The 26,424-nt window shown below is 36.3% G+C and overlaps 2 protein-coding genes across 6 annotated transcripts; one reads left to right on the top strand and one right to left on the bottom strand.

Moving 5' to 3' along the window:
* Nucleotides 1-1,396: 1,396 nt before the first annotated feature.
* On the bottom strand, nucleotides 1,397-21,766 carry LOC137405906 (patatin-like phospholipase domain-containing protein 4). 5 transcript variants are annotated; one of them, XM_068092359.1, is made up of 11 exons: nucleotides 21,682-21,766; nucleotides 19,167-19,619; nucleotides 18,251-18,316; nucleotides 17,455-17,675; nucleotides 15,370-15,425; nucleotides 13,757-13,823; nucleotides 13,349-13,609; nucleotides 11,849-11,975; nucleotides 10,530-10,679; nucleotides 7,974-8,102; nucleotides 1,397-1,524 (listed from the first exon to the last, which is right to left on the bottom strand). In XM_068092359.1, exons 2-6 carry the CDS (start codon nucleotides 19,587-19,589, stop codon nucleotides 13,807-13,809), a joined length of 783 nt encoding a protein of 260 aa, XP_067948460.1. In that variant the 5' UTR covers nucleotides 19,590-19,619; nucleotides 21,682-21,766; the 3' UTR covers nucleotides 1,397-1,524; nucleotides 7,974-8,102; nucleotides 10,530-10,679; nucleotides 11,849-11,975; nucleotides 13,349-13,609; nucleotides 13,757-13,806. The 5 variants fall into 5 exon arrangements, with proteins under 5 accessions (XP_067948460.1, XP_067948458.1, XP_067948461.1 ...); XM_068092357.1 differs by lacking the exon at nucleotides 1,397-1,524 and adding an exon at nucleotides 5,227-5,361; XM_068092360.1 differs by lacking the exons at nucleotides 1,397-1,524; nucleotides 7,974-8,102; nucleotides 10,530-10,679; nucleotides 11,849-11,975; nucleotides 13,349-13,609 and adding an exon at nucleotides 14,082-14,257 and having other exon boundaries at nucleotides 13,777-13,823.
* A 337-nt stretch (nucleotides 21,767-22,103) lies between these two features.
* LOC137406347 (uncharacterized) lies at nucleotides 22,104-25,777 on the top strand. Its single transcript, XM_068092918.1, has 4 exons — nucleotides 22,104-22,199; nucleotides 22,405-22,444; nucleotides 23,363-23,583; nucleotides 24,754-25,777. Exons 1-4 carry the CDS (start codon nucleotides 22,120-22,122, stop codon nucleotides 25,289-25,291), a joined length of 879 nt encoding a protein of 292 aa, XP_067949019.1. The 5' UTR covers nucleotides 22,104-22,119; the 3' UTR covers nucleotides 25,292-25,777.
* The last annotated feature ends 647 nt before the right edge of the window (nucleotides 25,778-26,424 follow it).

Genomic DNA, 26,424 nt, shown 5'->3' with positions numbered 1-26,424 from the left:
GACCGTGGCCAGAATGGCTGCGATATGTTATTCAGACGGCTCCATGAAGGAGTAATACTGGCTGCTCATCAGATTGTCTCAGTTCAGTTTTACGTTGAACAACAATAAAGGAATGACAGTAAATATTGCCTACTAACAGTTTATATAACGATTAAATCAAGTTTTATATTATATCATAATAATAAGTTTTATTTTATATCGCCATAGTAGAGAAATATTGCAACCACTAGTGAGATGCACGCTGGACTGTTTGCAAACAGAAACGGCAAAAGATGCATGCACATATCGCTGTTGGTAGGATATTCAATGTGGCAGGTAATTAACCCAATTTCTCAGGGCATGCACTCACCTAATGCATTGTACACTGAGCTTGAATAAAAATACCTTTGATTTGGGTTCACTCTAGCCTGCCCTGTATCTCCTTAGCATGTAAATATTTAAAAATAAGTGCAGCCGAGGTGGCAGGCAGGGGGAAGGTGGAAGATTTTGGTGGTTGATAGTATATTTGATACAAATAAATGGATTAGAGAATTTGTTGCGTATCAGCTGCATAAAGGATAATTATTTTAGATATATTATTACATGAGGAAGATCGTACCGAGTGACCTCTCCAGCTGATTGAGTATACGCTATGCCCTTAAAGTGTAAACATTAGCAACGCCTGCTATCAATATATACTACAACGCAAAATATATCCTACTGTCATCTACACTGCACTTACAAACCATCAGGAACACTAAATAAATTCCTTAAAAAATGCTCTACGAGCCAAAAATGTGCACCTAAAACAAAGTTTGTCAAAAAACGAGGAGACACTTAGATAATAACGTAGCCAAGGTGCTAAGTCATTTGTGTCGCCAAGAAAATGAATAAAACGTTCAAGCATTGGATCGAATTTACCGAGTTATTAGGTGCAAGAAAAGATTGGATGGTACTCGTGTGGCCATGCTTGTAGTGGCGGCCAGGGTCAAAGGTACATCTAATGACAAATCAGTAACTTCATTGAAGAACGATATTAAGAGATGCACACAAGGTTACAATTATTGATTATCAGGCAAACAGACAGTGGCCAATCATCTACACTACTTTCTCGTGAGAGCATCTAACTTACAAAAAATTAATTCACAGCAGCGGATAGAGCTCATGCTTGCACAAACGCCTCTTCCATGAGCGAGTTGATACAATATTTGTTGGACGAGTTGATATAACATTTGTTGGGCAGGTTGATATAATATTTGTTGGGCGAGTTGATATAACATTTGTTGGGCGAGTTGGTGTAATACTTGTTGGGCGAGTTGATATGAAAAGCATGTTGTATTTGCTGCTAACGTCACCTAGTCAGCACCCGGCTCATAACCTTTATGCTGTTGAATATCTGCTCATCATCTTCGTGAGTTGTAACTTCGTCTGTATCTAGTACAGCAATGACAATATCATTGGACCAATCTAAGCTTCGGTCTATCTCGAGGAGCTTAAGAGGTGAGACAGGTCGGTCATCAGCATACAATTCATATCGCTCCGTATCTACCAAAAATGCAAAACAAACGGTTGTAAGCTATCAACAGACATTCTAACTGTTTTACAAGTCGTTTCAACTACTGGACATGACCTTGACATATAAGCATTATTAAAAATAATAAAAAATACTAGAAAATATGTTGGGCGTGTTCACAAAGTTACTATTTTCGTATTACGTTCTGCACCAGTGCCAATCCGGCATTTTACTGTACAAGTTATGAATGCTGGCAATCGCAAGTAGGCCTATAATAATAATAATAGCCAGCAGCATAATAATAACAACAATCACAGAAAATGAGGAAATTCTAAAAATGAAAACAAGTCATCTTCAGATGACTTTGCAGGAACCGTTTCTAGAATGTAGACCCTCTAACATCATGCAGCTCGGACTATTCCGGAGAGATCGATCGAAAACAACCTATGTCCTCAAGTTAGACCTCTTCAAGTTTTGAACACTCAACAAACAACATTAATGATTCCACTAATAAAATATGTAGTAATACTTGAGTGAAGAGAAGGGTAACGAGGGCAGTTCAACACTCCCCTTCCGCTTACAATTCATTAGTAAAACAATACAGCCTGTTTGAGAGCGAGAAGGCAGGGCAATAAATCATCCTATATACACACACAGATAAATTGAGTTGAAGGAGTACAGTTGAACACAAAGATTTGTAAAGAGACGCACACATAACTCCAAGAAACAAACAACTATACAAGACGAGATAGAGATCGAGGTACAATACGAGATGATGGACCGCAATGAGTAGAAAATAACAATTTAAGTGATTCTGGCAATCACCCTTCTACTTACATACTAAGGAAATGTAAATACAAGCAACATATGTACCATCTACATGTGATGTAACCGTAGGAATAAGTCATAGCATAGTAAATCCCTAGTAAAGTATCAAATGCCCCTAGTAAAGTATCAAATGCCAAGAGCTGATAAGTTATTATACTTAAAATCTCAGAAAGAGATGTTTTTGAATCTGCAGTCTATCAACCCAGTCGAGCATAATCTCCAGTACAATACAGAATTCCAAGAACTCACTCAGGTAACCCTGAGTTGAAGTCACGGGGAGTATTGAACAACCAGTATGATTTAGCAAAACACCACTCTAGGCTCTGCTATTTCCTATATGAGGTCAACAACTAGCATCTCGTGATAAAATCTTCAAGTACTTCGGCAGTATCAGTCAGGAAGCAATCGAAGAAGCCAAAATATAAAAAACCACCTGAGTCACCGGCACGAATATGACAGGGTAACTTCATGAAATCAGCGAATTATTTCCAGCCATTGAGCAATATCAGATTTTCTTACAACTTTCCGCACGTAGAATAGGAAACACTTGGGACAGGTGGTGAGAACACGAGTGATAGTACAGTATGGTACATTTAGAGACTCACACGCATCAATATCACAAGCCTGTGATTCAGGAACCTTGAAATATATGTGAACTTATGTGTCTCATGAGTAAATGACGAAAAAGATGATAGAGAATGAAGCGTAAATTGGAAGTATTCTAGTCAGCAAAAGTGATTTGATATCAAGGTCAAAGAACGCATGAGTTGAAATTGTATGTTTTAATATTATATTGTATAATATTATGCTTTTAGCAATATAATCCTAGCAAAAATTATTGCAATAAATGTTTAGCTTTAAAACAAAACCAATTCCGTGAAATATGCTAAAAATTGCAAGTTCACACGATCCTATATGGGAAGTAGATAACCTTCGCTCTCTTTATACACATAAATATCCACGGAATAGAGAAAAACAATAAATTTCTTTTATATTACCCCATAGACACACTAAAATATCAAAAACAAAGAAATCAAATATCTCTAAAATATCTCCTTGCTTCATCAGCATTTCTCCGTACCGCATTTGCTCTAACATGTCTTTTGTGTAAAGATCGTAATGCTTGAGACGCCCGCCCCTAGTTCACAACCGATCTGAAAACGGGAGAAAGCTATAGCTATTTGTTAAACTTTAGATGACAGTTGAACACCCCCTCACCGCCTCCCACCAACTTCGTGACATTTTGATTAGTGCTGATCAAAATATTTATCAACATTTACAAACATGAATTTCTAATCAACAGCTAACACAAAACTATGCAATTAACATTAGTACACCCGGGTTCATAAGTAATACAGACTATTCCAAGCACTTCATATGTTGAGCCTGTGACCTTATGAAACTGTACGGGGGGGGGGGGGGGGGGGGGGGGGCACGTTTTTCTAATTTGATATCAGAGTTAATAGTGAAATCTAACAGTAGCCCTCCACTTGTCTCCCCTATAATTAGCAGTTTTAATTCGCCTAAAAAACTCAAAACAAAAGGGACAAAACGGTACAGAAAACTCTACACTCATACGTTACACCCTTCTTTGACCTTTAAGTTTTAATATAACATCAAAATGTGTAATTTAATATTTTAAAATTTACAATAAAATATTGCTCAGTGATTGCTGCATAATCTCTTTTCAGTTCAGGAATAATAATAATAATATGATTCATTTCAGCTTTAGAATAGCATAGAATAGTCTTGTTATAAAAACTTCCACAACTACTACAAGGTACCGCTGCCAAAATAGTACCGCTGCCAAAATAGTGAGAGAAAAAGACAAAATAAGTTCTTTAGTAAGCTGAACGGCCATGTAAAACCTTTGTCGGTCATTTTGGCATAAAACTTGGCTATTTGTAGCAATTCAACTTGTTAAGTAATGAATAACAACTAGTGACTTCTAGTAAATACGGACTATTAAACCGTTACTATTTATGTTGTCAATAGCATGAGGTCAATATCTGATTCCCTGATTGCGCTTACACCAAATTCCAACGCTCCACGCTAAACCAGCAATCAAGAAACATGACTAATAAAACTGCATCACACGGTAACTATAAATAAAAGAGAATTACGTATTTCCAAGTCCGTAACATCATACTGATAACTTACAAGTTGGTGCAAACATGCCATGTGACCGACGGCAAACAAGAGATAAACACTTTCCAAATTCTGAACATAAACACAAAATATTTGTTTACTGTACAATCTAGTACCCTTGCCTTGAATGGGATGTGAAAAATTCTAGCTTGATATAACTGTAGCTGCAAAATGCATAAGTACAAAAAAAGTAAAAACAGATTTTCATAGATTGCCTGCCACACACTTTGCTGAATGATCAAACACTGCCGTCTGAGACCAGATATATTTGAAGTGAAAGTCCACTACTAGCCATTATCTCTGACAAACAAATACTGCAAAACTACGCAATATCATATAAACTCAAACACTTGGCAGATGAAAGTTGCTAAAACTCTGCATGACTAATTAAACGCTTGTACATTATTATAAACCATATCACATCTTCTGACAAAGAAAAGTTGTCTCATCAAAAGAAAATAAGTACTGACATGAGAGGATAAATCCTAAGTACAAGCAAACTCGCATGCGTGAAACATGACAGACGCCAACTGAATCCATAAAAACTCGACTTGCGATTACTTTTACAGACTGATTTTTAAACATACCAAGCAAATACTGTATTTTAAAGTTTTACTGCATAGTAGCTCTCAAATGGTATAGAGAGATCACATACGCACTTTTACCATATCCCATGAAAACATCACTCTTGAGGGCGTGTCTTAGTGAGTACAGTTTTCTGGCATAGTCTTCTTGGTGCTTGGACTGTCGAGGAGACATTTGGTCGCAACTCGTTGTATAGCTGGCAGACGAGTGACTATGCTGTGAACTGTAGTGGTTTGTACTCGGTTGCTTGCATGCGCAGTATGACTGGTGTCCATGATGGAAAGGTGACCAATGATTTTCTGAGTAACCTTAAATTATCCAAAATTTAAGTACCCGTTAACGCAGCCGCTCGACAAGAGAAATATTGAAACATACTTTTCAGGAGTACACTATACTGCAGTGATAATTTAATACAGAAAGATCTCACAGATAAATAAATAAGGCCAATCTTCTAAACCAAAGTTTGACTCCAGATAAGCCTGCTTTCTACGTCGACAATTTTTCAGCGCAGTCGACCTTTAGACTTTCAAATTTCCGAACATGGTCCAGTCTGTATCAGTTCGTACAAACGAGAGTTGTCTGTCTGTAGACACTTTTGTCTAATATTGTTAGTTATTACATAAACATTCACTAGCAAGACAGCACGACTCATACCTATAATTAGTCCTGGTGCCTATACACTTTATGTTATGTAGAAAAGAACCTAAAATGTCATCCATGGGCACCTTGAGAACAAAAACATAGTAATCTTTACTATAAAAGGAGCCGTATCAGTCTGACTGTCCAAAGCCACGGTAGGAAATTGAGAAAAAAATTTGAACTTGTGACACGTAGCTTGCCAGACCGGAACTCTGACACCTGCCCCGATTGATCGCTTTCCAGCATTTTGGAACAATTGTACGTATAGTTATTACACCTGGTGATCTCTAATATCAGACTGCCTAGGTACTAGTAGTATTAGTACCCTAGTACCCTGCAACTACTGCATATGCAAACCAGAAGAATTAAAGAATATGTCAAATCAGCTATTCTATGTGACCTTACCAAGATTAATATTTGCAATTAGTTAGCTGAAGGAAAAACTAGGTGCGGAGAGGGCAGGGAGAGATACCAACCATTAGTGAGAGAGGTAGGAGAAATGAGACTAGAAAGTGATGTGACAGGACTGCTGTTGACTACAGGAGATGGCGTAGCCTTAGAAATTCTATCCCAGTCACAGACGGGTGGTGAGGGAGGTGTGGCCTTAGACAACCGATTCCACTCGTTAACTGCGGGTGGTGGCGTCACCTTCGCCATCCTATCCCAATCATTGACCGGTGACCATGCTACAGAATTGGTAGGTGAGAGAAATGAAGGAGAGATAGGTGATGGAGTGAGCGGAGGACATTTCTGTGATGATGCGGGAGATGCAGGCGAGCGTCTGGAACAGACACAGAGAAACTATTTTAAGAAGGCGCTTGCATTATATTTGAAAACATCAATATTCCTAGACTTGTATAGACTAGCTGTATTTATAAAAACTTAACCCAACTGCTCCGTCAGACTCTCACTGTTCTCAAGGTCAGACATTAATAAGGAGTTAAACTAGCAGGAGACACTCCATTCAGTCCTGCATTTATCAAATTGTTACATACCAGAAGCAGAATAGATGATATTAATATGAACTTTCATATGCATGATATTTTTTGGTTGCAGCAAACTCTGTATTTGGACATTCAGTTGAAATATCCATTTTATTAGATTGTCAGCTTTCTTATAGCAGCTTTCTTGTAGTGACTATAGAGCAGCACCACCATCACAATATGCCATCACAAATGCTAAACTTACTGCTAACGCACTTGTTGATGTCGAGCCATGCCTTTATAACTAGGTCAACCATTTCAAGCATTTTTTATGTATGTATAGCTATACGTACACTGCATACAGTGTCATGTATAGCTATACATACACTGTATACAGTGTCATGTATAGCTATACATACATAAACAATCCATGAACATATTCATTGAGTACAATTGTACTTAATGCATGCTAAGGGGCATTTTTAAGTTTCTAATTGAATGGGTGTTTTCGAAGATAGAGTTTTACAACCAAATATTTGAGCAACACGGAGGAAAGCACAGAGAATATGCATGTAAAGTTTGAGTGAAATCAAGGAATGTATTTATTGAGGGCAATGCATGCGAAGGCTAGTTCTTGAGTCTCTAATCAGATAGGTTATGATCATTGCTTGAAGTGAGTCCGCTCTTTTACATTATATAAGCTGTAGGTAAAGCATGGAACTCAGGCTCTGCTCATAAGCCTTTCCTCTAGTGAAAATCTTTAAACGTCACGGAACTCCTACTACACAATTTACTATCTGATTTACAAATTATTCTATGATCTCAGAGGGCGGCTAATTAGCCCAGTTGGTAGATTGTCAGTCTGCTAAGCTAAAATTAAATGAGTTTGAGACTCGAAGCATTTTAATTATTGCTTATGTTATTTTATAATATTTTATTATATATAATAAAATATTTTATTACATATTTTATTTTTTATTATATATATATAATAAATTTTATTATATTGCTTATATATATTATTTCTATAGCGTGACAGTTTCCAGCAAGATTGCAATAACAGATTTTTATAATATAGTAAATAATATTATTATAATATAGTAAATAATATTATTATAATATAGTAAATAATAATAATAATAATAATGTTAATGGAAAATATTCAACTCGGCTGTTCAATGATGAGCTTCAAGTACGTTTTTCAGTCGGTGGTATGACTAAAAGTCTTCGCAATTAACTAGTGCTGAAACTAACAGAAGATGTTGCTTATCGCTGCGAAGAAGCAAAGGCACTGAAAAAGCTCACAAAAACCCACAGAACACTCATGAAACCAAACAGCAAAATTGTCAAAAACTCACAGTGGTTTTATTCTAGAGCTGGTGTGTTTGACAGTTGGCTGTACTCTCACATTGGTTCCCGCAGGCATCGCTGCGTAAGGGTAATAGGTTGGTGGATACGGATGCACTCTGTAGCTCTGATAGCTTTTCCTACAACAGCAAATATTCGGTGTAAAAACTTAGTATGCCATTGTTATAATACTTCAATCAATTCAATACTGCAAAAGAGCCACAAGACACGTCTCCCAACACAGTGATTGTAATAGTTGTTTATTTAAAGGCTCTTGACATAACCCGCTGCGTCTGACATTACGAACAAGTTTGAAAATATTGAGAACATCGTGCTATGGCTGAATGTAGACCACTTGTACTTTCAAGTAGCATTACTGCAGACAAATAGGTTTTAATGCCAAAATTACCTCATTTCACTTGCCAAATTGTCTTCTCATTAAAAAGACAACTCCTACTTTAAATAAAAGCATCAAGGATATCTTTTTTAATGTTTTATGGGGACACAGAAAAACTGTCAAGGTTTGAAAGTCAACTTCACTTCCACAATAGAGATCACATAATTTAATCATAATTTAAGTAATTTAAATAATAAAACATCATAATTTAAATGATTTTAAAGCTAAATATTGTATTACAATTACTATATACCAAAACGTAGAGCCGAAATAAATGAAAATAATGCCACAATAATTCAACATTACTCCAAGTTATGCTCGTAGAGTACTCATTTGTTGCTGAACGGAATAGTTAGCCAGTCAAAAACTCTTCACTTTCTGTCCACTCACAAGAAAATGAATAGTCATATAATCCAAAATCTATCACAAAAACAAGCTCCAGAAGTTTTTATTTGTAAAAGCTTAGGTGATAACGGAAAGTAGATTCAGCCAATCACAATACGTAATGCATTAATCATAGAGCAAGGACCAATTTATATCACACTCACAAAAACTTGTTTATGGATGGGAAGAATTGTTTGATTGCCTAATTCACTTTCTTGCTAGTCAATGACAACTACAGTAGAAGCTCCAATAACGTAAATTCCAAATAACGTAAAAGATTTATGTGAAGTTTTTGCTTCGTACAACGTAAAATATTCTATATACCGCAAAGTGTTAAGTCAAGCGAGTTTTCAAAATCGATTTAAATGTTAGTTTATCTCGCCGCACTTGCAAAAGAAAACCGACGTGCGTGTAGCTTTATATATACTACATATAACTTTCACGACATTCTAGTTCGTCATGATAAATCATCAGATGTGTCGACGGAATAGAACAGTTGCTGCGCAATTGTTCATAAATACAAAGATGATCGATTAATGCAGGTATTACGGCGTCAGTTTACCAATCTGAATGTGACAAGTTGGAGTATTGTCAAAAGTTTTCTTTCATCCTAACCTTGATCCCTGGGTACAAGTAGACGACGAGCAAGTAGTACCGCTTTTTACAGTAAAAATATTTTGTTGTTTTACTTTATTGTAGATATATAAAATATTTTTTATCAGTTTTACTTTGCAGAATAAACTTAGCTATTTAGAAAAAATAAACAAATTGCTGTAAATGAACGTCGAAGATGTGCGCTCCTCATCAACTTATTGTAAAAATTGCCATAGTCTATAAAACCTGTAAGATTGATCAGAAAAAGGAGAAAAGTTGTCGATGCAACATGCAAACCAATAATACTGCAGTTACGATACAGCCCACAAATTAAAAGAGTCAAGTAAAGTTTTTCCTCTTTGACATGGCCAAAGGGGTGAGTTTGAAAAGATCTTGGAGCGAATTAAGCAATTTTTATGTATTTTTCTGTTCCTATAACGTAAACATTCCTGGAACGGATTATTTACTTATGTTGTAGAGGCCCCTGCTGTACTTCGAGGCTCTAATAAAGCCTAGTTTTCTCAACCATGTCTTGATTCATAGACTCATCGAGCAATGCTAATAGAAATTGGAGTTGTTGCTTCTTAACGTTTTAAAAAGCAACAACTCCAACTGTGTAACAGTTCATTATTTCTATTATGTTGCCACTGCTGCTATGGAACACCTGACTGATACTCCATGAGCTCAAAAATCATCGTGATTACATGTACTCGTTCTTGTATGAAATGTAGCACTTATTACAAAAAAGTTAAATTGATTTGTACATCACAGACTTTGTTTAGAATCATGCTCAACCCTGCATTGCTTGTTTCCTACACAAATAAAGCCATGGCATCTGAAATAGCTTGAGAGGGGTACAAGAGCCAAGCAGTAGCGATTGAGAAGTTGTTTGTAAGCCCAACTATTCTTTATTTTAGTTCTTAAGCTCTGATTACAGGTAGACTGGTTTTTCAATGATTACAAACAGTTTAGCCAAGTATAAGCGACCAAGAAGGTCGGCTGGAGTGTTTACAAATCTAAAATTATGATCAATTGAGTAAAAGACAGTTCAGAAAAGACAGAGAAGAGATGCAATACACAATAATGGAGAATGCATACCTATTGAACATTAAAAAGAAATGATAAAAAAATAAAAATCTGCATTTCTTTCAATTCTTGTGATGAAAAAGAAAACTGTGAGAAAACAGATTACCTTGAATCATACATGCTTTCAGCATAATGATGAGGGTAAACACGAGCGGCCCCATAGCCATAGTAATCAAAGAAACCACCACTAAGGTAATCAGTAGCCGAGTTATACAGAGGAGTTCTGGAATCTAGGTGATAGCCACACGGCCGCATCCTACAAACCATAAATGACACCAGTTTATCCAACATGTCCTAGTCAGGTATATTTAACCAAAAGCATTGACAATTTTTTCTTGTGACTGTTGCTTAGATATGAGGACAACTTTCACTAACTGCAGTTAATTATCGCATCATATTGTATTACCCTATTTTAAATTAACTGAAGTAATTTATTCCCTATCACATGATATGACAACAAGCTATGTTAGAACAAACAACAAGTAGCATGCAGTTAAAAAAGAACCCTTTGTTAACCAAGTATAAGGGTTACCTGGGGACCCATTGTCAGCAACACAAGAGCCTGTTTTATAGTCAACAGGTTCTCGCGTAACCCTTAAGTTAATGATAATAGGTCGTAATGTAGCTTTTCTCTGTTGTTAACACTCTGTTCTTCTGTAACATTTCAGTGCACTTGACTAAGTTACTTGCGCAGTCATGGCAATGAATATCGACTGACCACGTGTATGTGTAAAACTACAACACCATAAAAATGCAGTCCCTTACAAGCTGCAATTTGTTGAAAAGAGATTGTTTTTTTATAGATTGGTAGTTTCAAGCACATGCGTAGTCTGCTGATGTTATTCACCACGACTGAGGACGTAGCTCCAAAAATAGCTGCAAAGGGATGTTAGCTCAGTTCCTCTGTTCAAAAAATACGTCTCCGGTTTGCCAATTATAACAATTTTTTTGTAGTAGTAGTAATAATAGTAGTAGTAGTAGTAATAGTAGTGATAGTAGTAGTAATAGTAGTAGTAGAATAGTAGTAGTAATAGTAGTAGTATTAGTAGTAGTAACAGTAGCAGTAATAGTAGTAGTAGTAGTGATTAATAGTAGCAGTAATAGTAGTAGTTGTAGTGATAGTAGTAATAGTAGTAGTATTAGTAGTAGTAATAGTAGCAGTAATAGTAGTAGTAATAGTAATATTAGTAGTAATAGTAGAAGTAATAGTAGTAGTAATAGTAGTAGTAATAGTGGTAGTAATAGTAGTAGTAATAATAGTAGTAATAATAATAATAGAAGTAATAGTAGTAGTAATAGTGGTAGTAGTAATAATAGTAGCAGTAATAGTAGTAGTGCCAGAAACAGCAGCAATACTAGTGGTAGCAAGAGTCAGTCATCATAGCAGTAGTAGCAATAGATTGTCCTAGTCTAGTGTCAACTCACATAGCTTTAGGACGGTAGCCTGAAGATGTGCTGCTGGAGTATTTGTCAATAACTAACTGCTGCCTGTCATCATAGACTTTCACCTCTACTGGAGACTTGTTCATCGAGGTTCTTGGAGCAGAAACTTCTAAAAATCGAAAATTATATAAAAGGAAACCGACTCCCGTATGTCGAGTTATTGATTTGTGTCACACCCCCTATGTCGAGTTATTGATTTGTGTCACACCCCCTATGTCGAGTTATTGATTTGTGTCACTCACCCTATGTCGAGTTATTGATTAGTGTCACTCACCATGTCAAGTTATTGATTTGTGTCACTCATCGTATGTCGGGTTATTGATTTGTGTCACTCACCGTATGTAGAGTTATTGATTTGTGTCACTCACCGTATGTAGAGTTATTGATTTGTGTCACTCACCGTATGTAGAGTTATTGATTTGTGTCACTCACCGTATGTAGAGTTATTGATTTGTGTCACTCACCGTATGTAGAGTTATTGATTTGTGTCACTCAACATGTCGAGTTATTGATTTGTGTCACTGACCATATGTCGAGTTATTGATTTGTGTCACTGACCAAATGTCGAGTTACTGATTTGTGTCACTGACCATATGTCGAGTTATTGATTTGTGTCACTCGCACTATGTCGAGTTATTGATTTGTGTCACTGACTGTATGTCGAGTTATTAACTTGTGTCACTCACCCTATGTCGAGTTATTGATTTGTGTCACTGACCGTATGTCGAGTTATTGACTTGTGTCACTGACCGTATGTCGAGTTACTGATTTGTGTTACTCACCCTAAGTCGAGTTATTAATTAATGTCACTGACCGTATGTCGAGTTATTTATTTGTGTCACTCACGCTATGTCGAGTTATTGATTTGTGTCGCTATCCATCTTATAAATACATTGAAGGCTAGTGAAAATGCCAGAATGCATATAAAAAGAGATGTGTATAACCTGTACATCAGAACAAAAATGTTTAAAATTGTCTCATCTTATTGATGAGACAACTATAGCCAAACCTCTACAGGAAGTTGATTCACTCTGTTCTTTACTGTATATATTGGGGTAAATATTCTAATAAGATAACATATGTTGTTTAATCCCTTCTGGAGCTCAAAAAAAATTGTAAGTAATCACATATAGTATTATTGCAAATAAATTTAAATGTGAAAGTCTAAATTATATGTAAAAACCAGATTAATAAACGGACAATCAGAAAAGAGGTTTTCATAGTTACTTTTCCATAGAGACACATGAACTGATATGTACGTTCAGCAATGAATATGTAGATTCAATGGTAGAGGCAAATTTTACATTTTATATTTAGTTCATATCTTTTTACTTTTACAAAACTGTCATATTTATAAAAAAATTCAAGTGTTTATGTTTGAAATTGCGTTTTACGACAAAATTATATATATAAGTAATTGCATTTTGAGGTTTTACTGTATAAAAAAGCATTAGTGTGGCAAAATAACAGTTCAAATAATACCATTTAATTGCGTAGTGGATGCCGCCCAAACTGGAGTAGGAATAATACTCTCTTGACATTTGGGAGTGTCACTTTCTCTGTTATTTGGAGATGGCTCCACTCTTTCTCCAGGATACGAGCTTTGTCCAGCAGTGATATACAGCTTGCTGCCTTTACTCATCCTATGATTTGGATTCTCTTAGCGACTATGGCTGGCAACTATGAAGGTAAGTCAACTCTCTGCTCAAACTGCTAGTTAGCAACTGCAGCAAAACAGCCAATCTGGAAATAAACATTGCATTTCAAGTAACCGTTTTAACAACAGCTAAAATGACCAAAAGTTGGTTAATGTAGAAATGAGGGAACTGACCAAAAAAGCGAACAGCACCAAATTCTTATATATAGAATTTTAACTGAGTAAAGAGTTACCTCACTGTGAATTACTAGTATAGTTAGTGGTGGTGAGAAGTGCACTCAGATCAGTTCCTAATACCATCTACAAGAGAAAGAGTTGATAAAAGTTATTACCAAAATAGGGCAGGTCAAATACTGATGCTATGGCAGCTGATGTCATCAATAGCTGATAACATCCTTTTTTTAGCTAAGACTATCAGCTAGGATAAAACTATAACCACAGCATGCATTCCTTTTAAAGACTACCTTCAGACATTTACTGCAGATGGTAGAAAGCAAAAACAATTAAAAGTAGTTATTCATAGTTAGCTACTACTGAACAGAAAAACATTCAACTTACAGTTCTAGGAAGAGTAAAACCAAACTGCAGCAATCAAAGATGTAACATAGCAACTAGCATATCCTGTGTCCATAAAATAACTACTACTAGGTAATGCCATATCCTGCCATATAGTCTTGTTAATGCTAGGTAACGAATCCACTTCCTTCAAACAAGACTTCAGCACTGATGGCCCACTATAAAACAATGCATAAGAATAACACAATGCTATTGTCTGGCGTAAAGTAATTGTGTCAGTAAATCTAAGCAAAAGCTACCAGAGATAGATACGACCTTTATTATCGCTAGTGAATGCCGTTTTAAACAAATTACACCATGAAACAAAAAAGAATAGTGAAGTGAAAATTTTGGAAAAAAAACTCTTCTTGCATAACGGTGTTCTATACGGTGGATTGAAAAGGTTCTGGTGTAGGGTGTAGTGGAGTTTTTAGAGAAGTAGGAATGTAATGGATAGTCAAGCGTATTTGAGTATTTTAGTAGTGACAACAAATACCTAATAATGCAGTTCGCTCATCAGCATTAAGGGTATTTAAATGCTGATCATAACTGTCTATATCAGGTAGCATAACTCTATCATAACTGTCTATATTAGGTTGCATAGCTCTATCATAACTGTCTATATCAGGTAGCATAGCTCTATCATAACTGTCTATATCAGGTAGCATAGCTCTATCATAACTGTCTATATCAGGTAGCATAGCTCTATCATAACTGTCTATATCAGGTAGCATAGCTCTATCATAACTGTCTATATCAGGTAGCATAGCTCTAAAACATACTTTTTGAAAGTTTTTAAGCTGAATGCTTAATGCTTTAATCTTCTACAGTATAAGTGGTAAAATGGTTGGTGTGGTGAGATTTCTTGTTGTAACCTCTAATTTTCACAGCAACTACTACCTTTGAAAGGTTTCTTTCTATCTACCATGTTGGGGCAAATATTCCTATAAGACAATGCATACTGTTTAATCCCTCCCAGAGCTCGTAAAACAACAAAAACTGCTCCTGCCAAAGAACAAGCTTTTTATTGAATATAATCGTGTTTAATACAAAAATGTGTCCACATATTATATTAATGCTTCAGTTTTTTGTACTTGATCTTTATTTTCAACTTTTCCTTTCAAACTCCTTTTTCTTTTGTATCTCACAGAGACTTGAGACGAGTTTGATACTTTAGTACTGGCTCGAGAGCGAGTTGGACGGAACCGCGAGTTTGCCACTGAATTAAGAAGGATGTCACGAGTCCTTGGATTCACATTACCAAATGGCAACTCGAATACACTGGAATTACCTTTGCTTAGCTTTGCCAGGTAACGGAGACCGTCTACAAATCCTTGTTCATAGTATCTACAATACAGAAATGATCTTGTTAGCATTTTTGTGGATAGCCCTTATCGTACACTACCAAAGAGTACAGTGTACGCGTACATTGTACATTATAAGAGTGCATACAGCTAATATGCAAAAGCTGCATCTTTTGCTGTGAACAAACGCTCTCTTGTGAGACCAAATGCTATAATTAAAATTGAAAACTGAATGCTTAATGCAATCTTCTACAGTATAAATGGCAAAATAGTTGCAGTGGTGAGATTTGTTATTGCAACCTCTCCTTTTCACAGCAGCTATTAAGTTTAAAAGATTTCTATTTAGCAGCGAGTCATAGACTATGAACGATACTAGAATTGGTCCAATACTCATACCTATGATGCAACATTATTCCCTTAGCTGTACTGTGATATGATTGGCAGCTCTTACCTACATGTATGTAACAGTTAGATTGGCCATTTCTATCATACTGGAAAAATATGGCCTAACACCTATCGCGCTGTTACATTACCCCAGAATGTCACGCGGCACCATATTTAAAGTAATGATAAGGGATAACTGCGGATGGCAGATTGTCTTTGATAGCTAGGACAACTGTACAAAGCGTACATGGCAACTGCCATCACGAAACAATTTCCTTACAATAAAAATGAGTTTGGTATTCAGTAGCGGAAAGTGTGTCTATGGTATGTTTGATTGAAATTTCTGCTAGCTTAGCTGCAGACGTATTGCCTAATCTTTACTGTAATAAGAGTCGTGTCCCATGGTTGGAGATTGGGAAAAAGATTGCATCATACAGGATTCCAACCTGCGACATTCAGCTACCCAGCACACCAATGGGTAGCCAGGTGTAAGTACGGTTAGCCAGGCGTAAATACGGGTAACTAGGCGTAGGTACGAATAGCTAGGCGTAGATACAGGTAGCCAGGCGTAGGTACGAGTAGCCAGGCGTAGGTATGGGTAGCCAGGCGTAGGTACAGGTAGCCAGGCGTAAGTACAGGTAGCCAGGCGTAGGTACGGGTAGCCAGGCGTAGGTACAGGTAGCCAGGCGTAGGTACGGGTAGCCAGGCGTATGTACGGGTAGCCCGGCGTATGTACGGGTAGCCAGGCGTAGGTACGGGTAGCCAGGTGTAGGTACAGGTAGCCAGGCGTAGGTACGGGTATCCAGGCGTAGGTACGGGTAGCCAGGCGTAGGTACGGGTAGCCAGGCGTAGGTACGGGTAGCCAGGCGTAGGTACGGGTAGCCAGGCGTATGTACGGGTAGCCAGGCGTATGTACGGGTAGCCAGGCGTAGGTACGGGTAGCCAGGTGTAGGTACAGGTAGCCAGGCGTAGGTACGGGTAGCCAGGCGTATGTACGGGTATCCAGGCGTAGGTATGGGTAGCCAGGCGTAGGTACAGGTAGCCAGGCGTAGGTACGGGTAGCTAGGCGTAGGTATGGGTAGCCAGGCGTAGGTACGGGTAGCCAGGCATAAGTACGGGTAGCCAGGCATAGGTACGCTACAATCTGATCCAATCATTCGCTTTCTAAGGTTCTATAATTATTGCATCTGTAGTTACTCTCTGTGCTCTACTGGCACTCCTGACGATCTCTCATGGCACTCGAAACTACCAGTGCAGTAGTCTTTACTATAATAAAAGCTATGTTCGTCCGTAGCCACGGTTAAAAGTTGGAAAAAAGATTGGACCACACAGAATTCAAACTCTTGGCTTACAGCATGACAAACTCACACTCTACAAACTGTGCCAGCTGACTGGCTTCTGACATTTCAGCATAATTGTATGTATAGTTATTACACATGAGAGTCTCTCGCTGGACTGCCACGGTACTATTAAGTATAACAAAACCATCGCTACCTGGTTTATAGTCAGCTCATAGGTAGTTCATAGTTAGTTCATGGTTAGTTCATAGTTAGTTCGTAGTTAGTTCATAGTTAGTTCGTAGTTAGTTCATAGTTAGTTCATAGTTAGCTCAAAGTTAGAGATTAGTTCGTGATCAGTTCATGGGTGGTTCATGATTAGTTCATAGCTAGGTCAAAGTTAGTTCATACGTTTCTAAAGCCTTGGAGGAAGGAGGTCGTAGTGCATCAAATCCTCGAGCCAGATTGTTTATATTCAAGCAAAAGTTCTGGTTTTTGACAGTGTAGTTAAAGGAAGTGATTGGGTCATCCGGACAGATGTAGGTCTGCCCTCCAGCAAATGGAGTCACATAAATAGTCTCTTCCTTTTTGAAATCTATAAGGTTATCCGTGAATCCTCCATCGTAGTATTTCTACATAATGAGAGAACAATTACAAGCTTCATTATAACTTCAGATTTTTCCGAAACAGGAAACAGACATTCGTGGACTAAAGTGCAAAATTCCTCAAAATGGTATTTAATAATTAAAAATAAACGTGACAGAGTATTTTAAGAATATGATAAATGTGCGAAGTACATAAAATTAACACCAACATGTTTGCTAAGAAGCAACTAAAACATACCAACATGATGAACCAACATACTATTTATTCTATAGACTTTGAGTTCGATATATATTTTGAAGTATACCACATAAAAAATAATACTACATACAATAGCTCTTACTGATAATTAGTTACAAAAAAAAATTGAATAAAAATACATAAAAATATAAAAAAAGATATAAAAAAGATAAAAATTACATATACCGGCTCATATTGATAATTAGTTTAAAGCTTCAAAACTGCCGCTCACCTTGATTATGGTAATTCAACAAGTTAATGGTTCAAGCTAAATTAGTAATGCATAACAAATATAATTTTCAGGACATAACCAAAGATATAGCAATGACATTAAATTTTCTTGTTTATCCATAAATGAACTCACCTCTCCGCGGAAGATGGGATACTTGCTTCCAGAGTAGAAAGGAATATGAGAGCTGCTGACCAGACACTAAAAGAAAATGAAGTTTAGCTTAAAACCAAACTATTATTTGTGCAGAATAACGATACTTAGACAATGGAATGAGAAAGCGATGGAGAATACGCTATATAGAACGACGATCACAAATACCCTATGTTCTAACATTATTTGGTCCCATATTATAAATTCTTCAATTTGTAGTCAAACATAACAAGAAAGGTTTTCCTCTTAATGCAATCAGATGTTACAATCCAAATTGCAGTTTAGAGTTTGTGCCAAGCTGCCCATTGAACTAAATAAAATTTCCAAAACATTTATGTAGTTGAAATATTTAAATATGAGGTGGAATTTATTGATTAACCTGTGTTAATGATATATATATTACTTTATTGGCAATAATTTCATTTCACAAATAGAAATGTTTTTCAAATTAGGCCATACAACAATAGTAAAACAAAAAAAGGGGGAAAAAGCAACAGTTAACCATTAAAATTGAATAAATAGTCTGACAAATAGTGTTTAAAATGCCTTTCTCTGCTAAGAGAACGGATATTTGGTGGAAGATCGTTAAAGCAGCTGGCAATGACATTTTCAAAATGATTGTTAGTGATTATATGCAATTTGTTCATATCACGTAAATTGAAATGAGTTGAGAACCTGTAATTGTCATGTAAAAAACAAGGACACAAACCATGAAAAATCTTGAAACATTGAATTGAAGTAAAATAAATATTTACTTCAATAATACTGAAAATAGAGTACCGTTTCACACAAAAACAAACCAATGCATATCATTTACGAAACAAGTTTTTGTGTTTGACAAAGCAGTGACAAACAGGAGCAGAATCCCATAAATCAATTTCTGTTGAAATCTACTCACTTGTATAAGTTCACTTCTTGACTCGTACCTTGAGATTATAAAGTTTTTACCGCAGCTTTTGCGGGTAACAGATATAAAGACTCTGTCATTGGCAAGCTCATGCGCATCAGCAGGTAAAACTGAGTCAACAAGTTTCTCAACATGCTCTGAAAGATTAAATCCAGTATTTAGGGCACCGAAGCGTGTTTTTCTGACTTGCTCTCCAAGATCATACACCAATTTCTTACATTCCAGTACTTTATGTGGACAAATTGCAAAGACGGCTGCAGCTAGGCTGCCAGCGCTTGCTCCACCGTATTTGGTGATGTGCGGAATAACCTGCTTCCCATATATTTGTAAACATCGCACAAGGCCAATGTGGTACACACCAATGAAGCCACAACCGGAGAACGATATAGCTGTCGGAATTTTAAAAGTTGGCATTCTGTTTGCTATCACAAGCTTTACACCTGCCTGAAAAACAATAAAGGATCAATATAATCAATATAATCAATATAAACAATAAAAGAACAATATAAACAACAAAGATAAAGCAAAGAGGAAACTTCCTACATTGTTATGTATTCTCAACAAGTCAACTTCACGAAACAAGCATTAGGCAAACATGCTGAAGAAAACATTGACCCTTTTTTTTGTTCACGAGTGTGACAACTTAAAAAGAAGACAACTCCACCAATTAGTGAATTACGATACCAGATACACGTAAGTCTCATTGGCAATATTGGCTAGCCTTTGAGTACTAGAGCACCAGTAACACAACTTCTTGACATGCTATGGTAACATATGTCTAATCTAACCATACATCAACCCATTTATATGTGTCAGTGTTTCTAGCTATGCTTCAAAATGATGCTATATATTGCATCGTACGTATATAATATAATTATAATGCTGCTTACAAAATTGTATGATTTAGTTTGCTTTACATTTACTATAAAATTGTTGCAATTGAGTTGTTTGTCACACTACTGTATATAGACTTTCATAGGCTGATTATTGGCAAGACTCAAGAGATCGAAACGAAATATTGATCAACAATTTATTATTTCTTCACTAAAACCATACAGTAAGTCTAAAAATTATGGCAGCAAAATTTTTATTTAAATACTAAATATGTTGCGGATGATTTGTGGTGCTTACAGCTAGAAATTCAATCTATTCCGTTTATGAGTAATGTACAGCCTAAAATAGAACAAATGGAACTCCAGGAGGCTTTTTATTCCATCTTTATAATTACACAAATAAAAATTTAGCAAGTTGTGCTGGAATAGCATGTACTCTATTGGCTACAGCTGAAAAGCAAATTTGACAGTATTTGTGCTGAGAAAAAAGCCGGACTCATAAATTGGCATAACTGAAAACAACGTCTCTCAGTTATTTGATCCAATAGTGAGAAACACTGGACAAATGGAAAATCTGCCAATAGATAATAATAATATACTCAAATAACAATATACCTAATAAAACTAATTGACCAACAGCTTTGGAATTTCGTTCAACCTATGTTGCAATTTTTTCCGGCAATAATCTTTCAAAGCCATTCTTTTTAGGCAAACTAGCAAGGCATTTTTCACAGTAAAAAAGGCAGCCGTGTTTATAGCACTACGTGAAAGTTCACATAAATCTGACAAGCTGAAGTAGCTCTCCTGTGATTAGCCTAGTAATACACAAACCAGCTCCAATGGAAAGGCAATAGACAAGCACACAGAACTGTGATTCAATGTTGTGGGAGAGAAGCCTAATGAAAGAGAGTGAGGAACCAGTGAACAACAAAGCAAACAATGATGACGCAAGAACTAATGTTCTAAATCATCCAAAAGAACGACAGTAACATTTATCAACCTCTAGACAGCTAGGTGCATATATACATAATGTACATTCCTGTATTTACAACTGTACTTGTTTAGGCCCATACTTATTATTGTATACTAAATACAGCATTACGCTTGATTGTGTCAAACTGTGTTTGATTGTTCGCTGAATTTTCATGCCTACTGTGAAGCTTGAATAATAAAACATCATACTGAGCAGACAGTCACATTGCTTGCAGCGATTAGAGTTATGCACTAGAGCTATTACTTATTCAGTATAACAACACTTGTATGCAAAACCCACTTGTGAGTGGCTAGTTGACACTGACCTCCAAAACATTTGTAGCAACCCCTTCACGACATTGCAATGCCAATTAGTCTAGTTAAACACAAACACACTCCACCTATTACAATACGTAGGTTTACACAAATCCGATAAAATATAACATTAAACTTATAACACAATATAATATAAATAAGCAGAAAAAAACCCAAAGTATTGCAGCAAAACTAAACTAAGTTAACCAAAATAAAAAAAGAATGCTTAACGAATGCATCAACTGCACTTATCCTATAAGCCATATTAGTACATGTATATACTTAAAAACCTTTTTTTTAGAACTGTACTTTAAGTGTACGTGTGTCTTGCTTTAGCAGTAAAAATCAAAATATTAACCAAAAAACATGATCGAAAAATATATTACCTAATGTGAACACGAAACGGACGTGAGCTGTTTAAAGTCTTTTTTATTGCTATTGCAAAAATATCAAAATAACTTCCGGAAGCAGTGATGGGCGATTGTAAAAGTGACTAACGATATAAATGGCCGCGCTGTTAATGGTTGCTGTGATATATTTGTATTAAACATTCATGGCATTGTTTTATAATTTGTCAGCTAAAAATTAAAAACATTGCAGAATTTAATTTTATGTTGTGCTTAATTTGTAGATTTTAAGAAGTGACGTTCAAGGGTTGCTGGGCAACTGCTAGTTGTTAGTTCAAAGGTTTACGGAGATAGTTATTGTTTAGCAAATTTTGCTACTTCAGCTAGCTGTAACAATTATGAACTTTTGCCAGCGTTAGTTACGTGCACCACGTATTAACTACATTTTAAGTTGCAAAGACATATTTGAGTAACAAAATGGAGATGAAAAACGACTGTCCCGAGACGTTTTCTGCAGAGTTGGGTCTGCCACAAACCATCTCTGGTCTGAACATTTGGTAAGGATTAAAAGCTTCTGTATTTTGTGTTCAACAAAACCGCTAGTTTGTTTAAAACAATTAAATTTATATAATTGGACCTTTAGAAAGTGCACTTGGTTTATACATAAACATTGTAATATCAATGGTTTTGCAAGAAAGATAGGGCATTTACACGAAATTCCAAAAGTAACTAGAACTTGATATTCTTTTATTTTCATTTTAGGCCACCAAAAGACCCTAATGTGACAACTCGAGATGTTTATGTAAGTCTGATTATTATCTTACCTAAAGGTGACATAACCACTTGAGGCAAAATTTTATTTTTTACAATATGAATAAATAATAAAGGTTACTGTCACATATATGTGCTAAACTATAAACCGTTAAGATTTTTTACGTTATTAAAATAACAGTACTATATTGTGGTATGTCAAAAACCTGAGATATACCATGTAACCTTCAATTTGGAAAGTGATAACAAGAGCACACAACTGCTATTTCCTTGTTGTCAGATTCAACAAAAAGGTCTAACCCACAAGGGGGAAACTATCTACCTTCACATGGGTCGGGCTGGATGTGGTAGCTACATCTCGATACAAACTAACAAATTAAATGAGACATGAGTTGGTTGTCTTTAGTCTACCCTGTTTATAAAAACGACATTTATAAAACCAACACGGTCTCATCTGAATGCAGCAATTATTATGTATCACAAGTAGGCAGAAACAAGCGTTAACAATGTTTGTAATAAGTTTTCAATCTCACACAGGAACCATTGAATCCGATTGGATTCCATGAATTCTCTCACCAACAGCGTGAGGAAAATTCTGGTGCAAAACCAGTTCTGGTAATTCTCTCCTCTTAATTCTTCCATCCTTACAAAATCCTTTCTCACCTACCCACTCTTATATATTGTTAACTGTAACACGGTTGGACAACTATATGCACTTCAATGAATGGTCACCTATTAATTTCAACACCTGTCCTCTTTTTGTTAGCTCTTTATAAATAGTTAAAACAAGCTGCAAAAATATCTAAGCGAAAACATTCTTCATTTTTATTTTTCAAAGCATATATTGTTTTATATAATTTTACGGAACTGGTTTGGCCCTGCTAGTTATTAGCCAAGACACAAAGAACTTAGAACTAGCGTTCTATGATGTTGATTGCTTTATTGGTAGTGTGCAAGCAACCGCGGGGAAAGGAGAGGGAACTTTGCAGTCAACCCTGAATGGACATCCGAAGATAAAACATTTCCACCGAGGACAGCTAGAACTATTGGTCGAGTGTATGAACCAAATGCTACTGACTTTCATGGAGCAAGAGACTTACACGCTAAATCATGGGAGCAAGCGAGAATTTACCCAGGTCATGGGTCTAACACTCACCACGCATTACCAGGGTAAGACAACTCTAGATACAACCCAGGTAATGGGTCTAACACTCACCATGCATTCCCAGGGTTATGCTACCCTAGATACAACCCAGGTCATGGGTCTAACACTTACCATGCATTCCCAGGGTAATGCTACCCTAGATACAACCCAGGCCATGGGTCTAACACTCACCATGCATTACCAGGGTAAGACTATCCAGGATACATAAGATAGCCACTTTATACTTTTTGCAAAGCATTCTATAAAGTAGTAAATCAAAGGTGGATGAAAACTTTTAGTTGAAATCAAACGATCGTTTTTAGTTGAAATCATATGATAATTTTTAGTTAAAAGTTGAAATTAAATGAGTTGTTAGTAGAAAGTTATTGAGCCTGAGTATTTCTTAATGCATAGTTTAGGATCATATTTCCCTATTTTATTGAAAATTAATGTTACAAAAAATCTTGTAAATACTCTTATGAAGAAGACATACAACGATGTAAGAAATAAATTTAACCCCTTTGTTGAAAAACTAAAATTCTCACCTACAACATTGTTACTCATTGAGAATTTAGTCAATAAATTATATATTAAATAAATCCTCATTGTGTTCTGATTACAAATATGTTAACGAAACAGCTGTAAAACTGTTTTTGAATAATTATGTAGATTGGCTAAATTATGAACATTTAATTCTTTATATGGTTGAAAATAAGATCTGTACAGATATGATCCACATACATTTTAATTTGCTTATTTCTAATCCTATACATGTATGACTTAGAAATCAGGCCACAATGAGTAACGATGCTGTAAATGAGAATTTTAATTTACTAACAAAGGGGTCCAGTTTATTTCGCACACCAGTGTAAATAGCTTATGTTATCCATCACCCGACTATTAAGTAATACACTTATTGTGTGAGAACCAGCTGTGAGAGAAAAATCAGCAACTATGTAGTTGTTAGCATTCTAGTGACAGCATTATCATGCTGACATTGAAAAAGATATTTCAGGCAACAACAACAAAGAAACATTCCGCTTTTGAGAATAATAATAAAGAATAATAATTTTCTGATCAGCTAAAATAGAACTATAATTAGTATTTTGTTATTGCACTATCGACTTGAACTCTTAAACTAACAAAGCCACTCAAATTTTTCTATTTAGGCCTACTGATTTGTGGGAATGTTACAGGTACACCCCCTACGTGCATCAGCCTCTGCACTACAGAGACGGCAAACAAGAAATTGGGGATTCTTGGCCATACAACCAATTCAATCCTCCTATTCCAGATTCCTCGATAGGTCAACTGCCACAGCAGACGTCTCGCCCTCGCACTGCCACAGGAGCATACTTCATTCATTTCCCAGAAGACAACAGCCAGTACACAAGAGAACTTAACGACTTGCATGCTGTTCATGTCAATGATAGGATGACTGGAGGAAAACCAGACATCGAGACCCGCGAGTTCACCAGAAGCAACCGAGAAATTACATATGGTTATAACCGAGCTCTTGTAGACAAGAATCCATATGCCGATACCGTCAGTCTCCCACAGCCATTCAGCTCCGGGGGACACAGAGATATTACAGATCTATTTGCTCAAACCTATTCTCGTAATCTGCCGCAAATGCTGTTCCGCAAAGCGCAACACGCTCACGCACCATGGCATGCCTACATGACTTTTTGTGATTGGGGCGAGCCTGCACGGCAACCCAAGGCTGTGGCATAAACACTGAGCGAAACCTAGATTAGGATATTGGCTAATTCGACTTTATTGAACATAACTGTTAAAATAATTAGTAAGAAAGGATGCAGCGGTGCACTCCAACGTTGTTCAATGTGTGACCTACATGTGGCTCAAGCTTTAGTTACGATTTTTATGTTTTTATCTGGGTTCCAGCACGGAAGCTGGGCTTCGATGATCACTAGTCCTTTCTTGCTCAACACAACTTTATATTTTCAAAAAGAACACAGCTGTGCAACTGTATATCTCATGCTTGTATGTTTAAGATTCAATCTGATGATGTAATGAAAATGATGCAAACATATTTTGAAGAAAAGACGGTGTCTTTATTATGCACATCTATATTTTCAATACAACTTTTGTGCATTGTGAAGCTATCAATATATATTTTTCTTAATGGTAATGTGTGTCAGTGTTGTGTTGATGTACATGTAACTCTGCGAAATTATTCAATATACATTCAAAAATGTCGATCTCAAATTTTAAGTTTGCGGTACTGTACAAGCTGTGACAGTCATACGAGCGATGCTGCCATGACTTGGAGATGTGATATTGGAAAGTCCTGACAGCTATGCAATGGCTATTCAAGCCATAGGTTAACCACTTTTATATTTGTGATAGAAGGAAGTTTTCATTATACAGTGTAGTATCTATAGCTCTGTGATACCATAATATGATGCTAAAAGCTTGAAGTTACGGCTCTATTGATATGTTATTATGACACTATGAGTGTGATAGTATGGCTCTATTGATATGTTAGTATGGCTCTATGAGTGTGATAGTATGGCTCTATTGATATGTTATTATGACACTATGAGTGTGATAGTATGGTTCTATTGATATGTTATTATGGCACTATGAGTATGATAGTATGGCTCTATTGGTATGTTATTATGGCTCTATGAGTGTGATAGTATGGCTCTATTGGTATGTTATTATGGCTCTATGAGTGTGATAGTATGGCTCTATTGATATGTTATTATGGCACTATGAAGGTGATAGTATGGTTCTATTGATATGTTATTATGGCTCTATGAGTGTGGTAGTATGGCTATATTGATATGATATTATGGCACTATGGGGGTGATAGTATGGCTCTATTGATATGTTATTATGGC

This window comes from Watersipora subatra, chromosome 10, assembly GCF_963576615.1.
Source record: "Watersipora subatra chromosome 10, tzWatSuba1.1, whole genome shotgun sequence".
NCBI classification, from domain to species: domain Eukaryota; kingdom Metazoa; phylum Bryozoa; class Gymnolaemata; order Cheilostomatida; family Watersiporidae; genus Watersipora; species Watersipora subatra.
This window is presented reverse-complemented; position numbering and strand designations above follow the sequence as displayed.

What these genes read in the sequence shown, in the direction of transcription:
- LOC137406347 (XM_068092918.1), top strand. Translation starts at nt 22,120, where the DNA reads ATGGAGATGAAAAACGACTGTCCCGAGACGTTTTCTGCAGAGTTGGGT. An exon ending in ATCTCTGGTCTGAACATTTG is followed by an intron (nt 22,200 to 22,404) that starts GTAAGGATTAAA and finishes TTTTCATTTTAG; the next exon opens with GCCACCAAAAGACCCTAATG. An exon ending in ACTCACCACGCATTACCAGG is followed by an intron (nt 23,584 to 24,753) that starts GTAAGACAACTC and finishes GGAATGTTACAG; the next exon opens with GTACACCCCCTACGTGCATC.
- LOC137405906 (XM_068092356.1), bottom strand. Translation starts at nt 19,589, where the DNA reads ATGCCAACTTTTAAAATTCCGACAGCTATATCGTTCTCCGGTTGTGGC. An exon ending in ATCCCATCTTCCGCGGAGAG is followed by an intron (nt 17,676 to 18,250) that starts GTGAGTTCATTT and finishes CTCATTATGTAG; the next exon opens with AAATACTACGATGGAGGATT. An exon ending in TCCTCCAAGGCTTTAGAAAC is followed by an intron (nt 15,426 to 17,454) that starts GTATGAACTAAC and finishes TCTGTATTGTAG; the next exon opens with ATACTATGAACAAGGATTTG.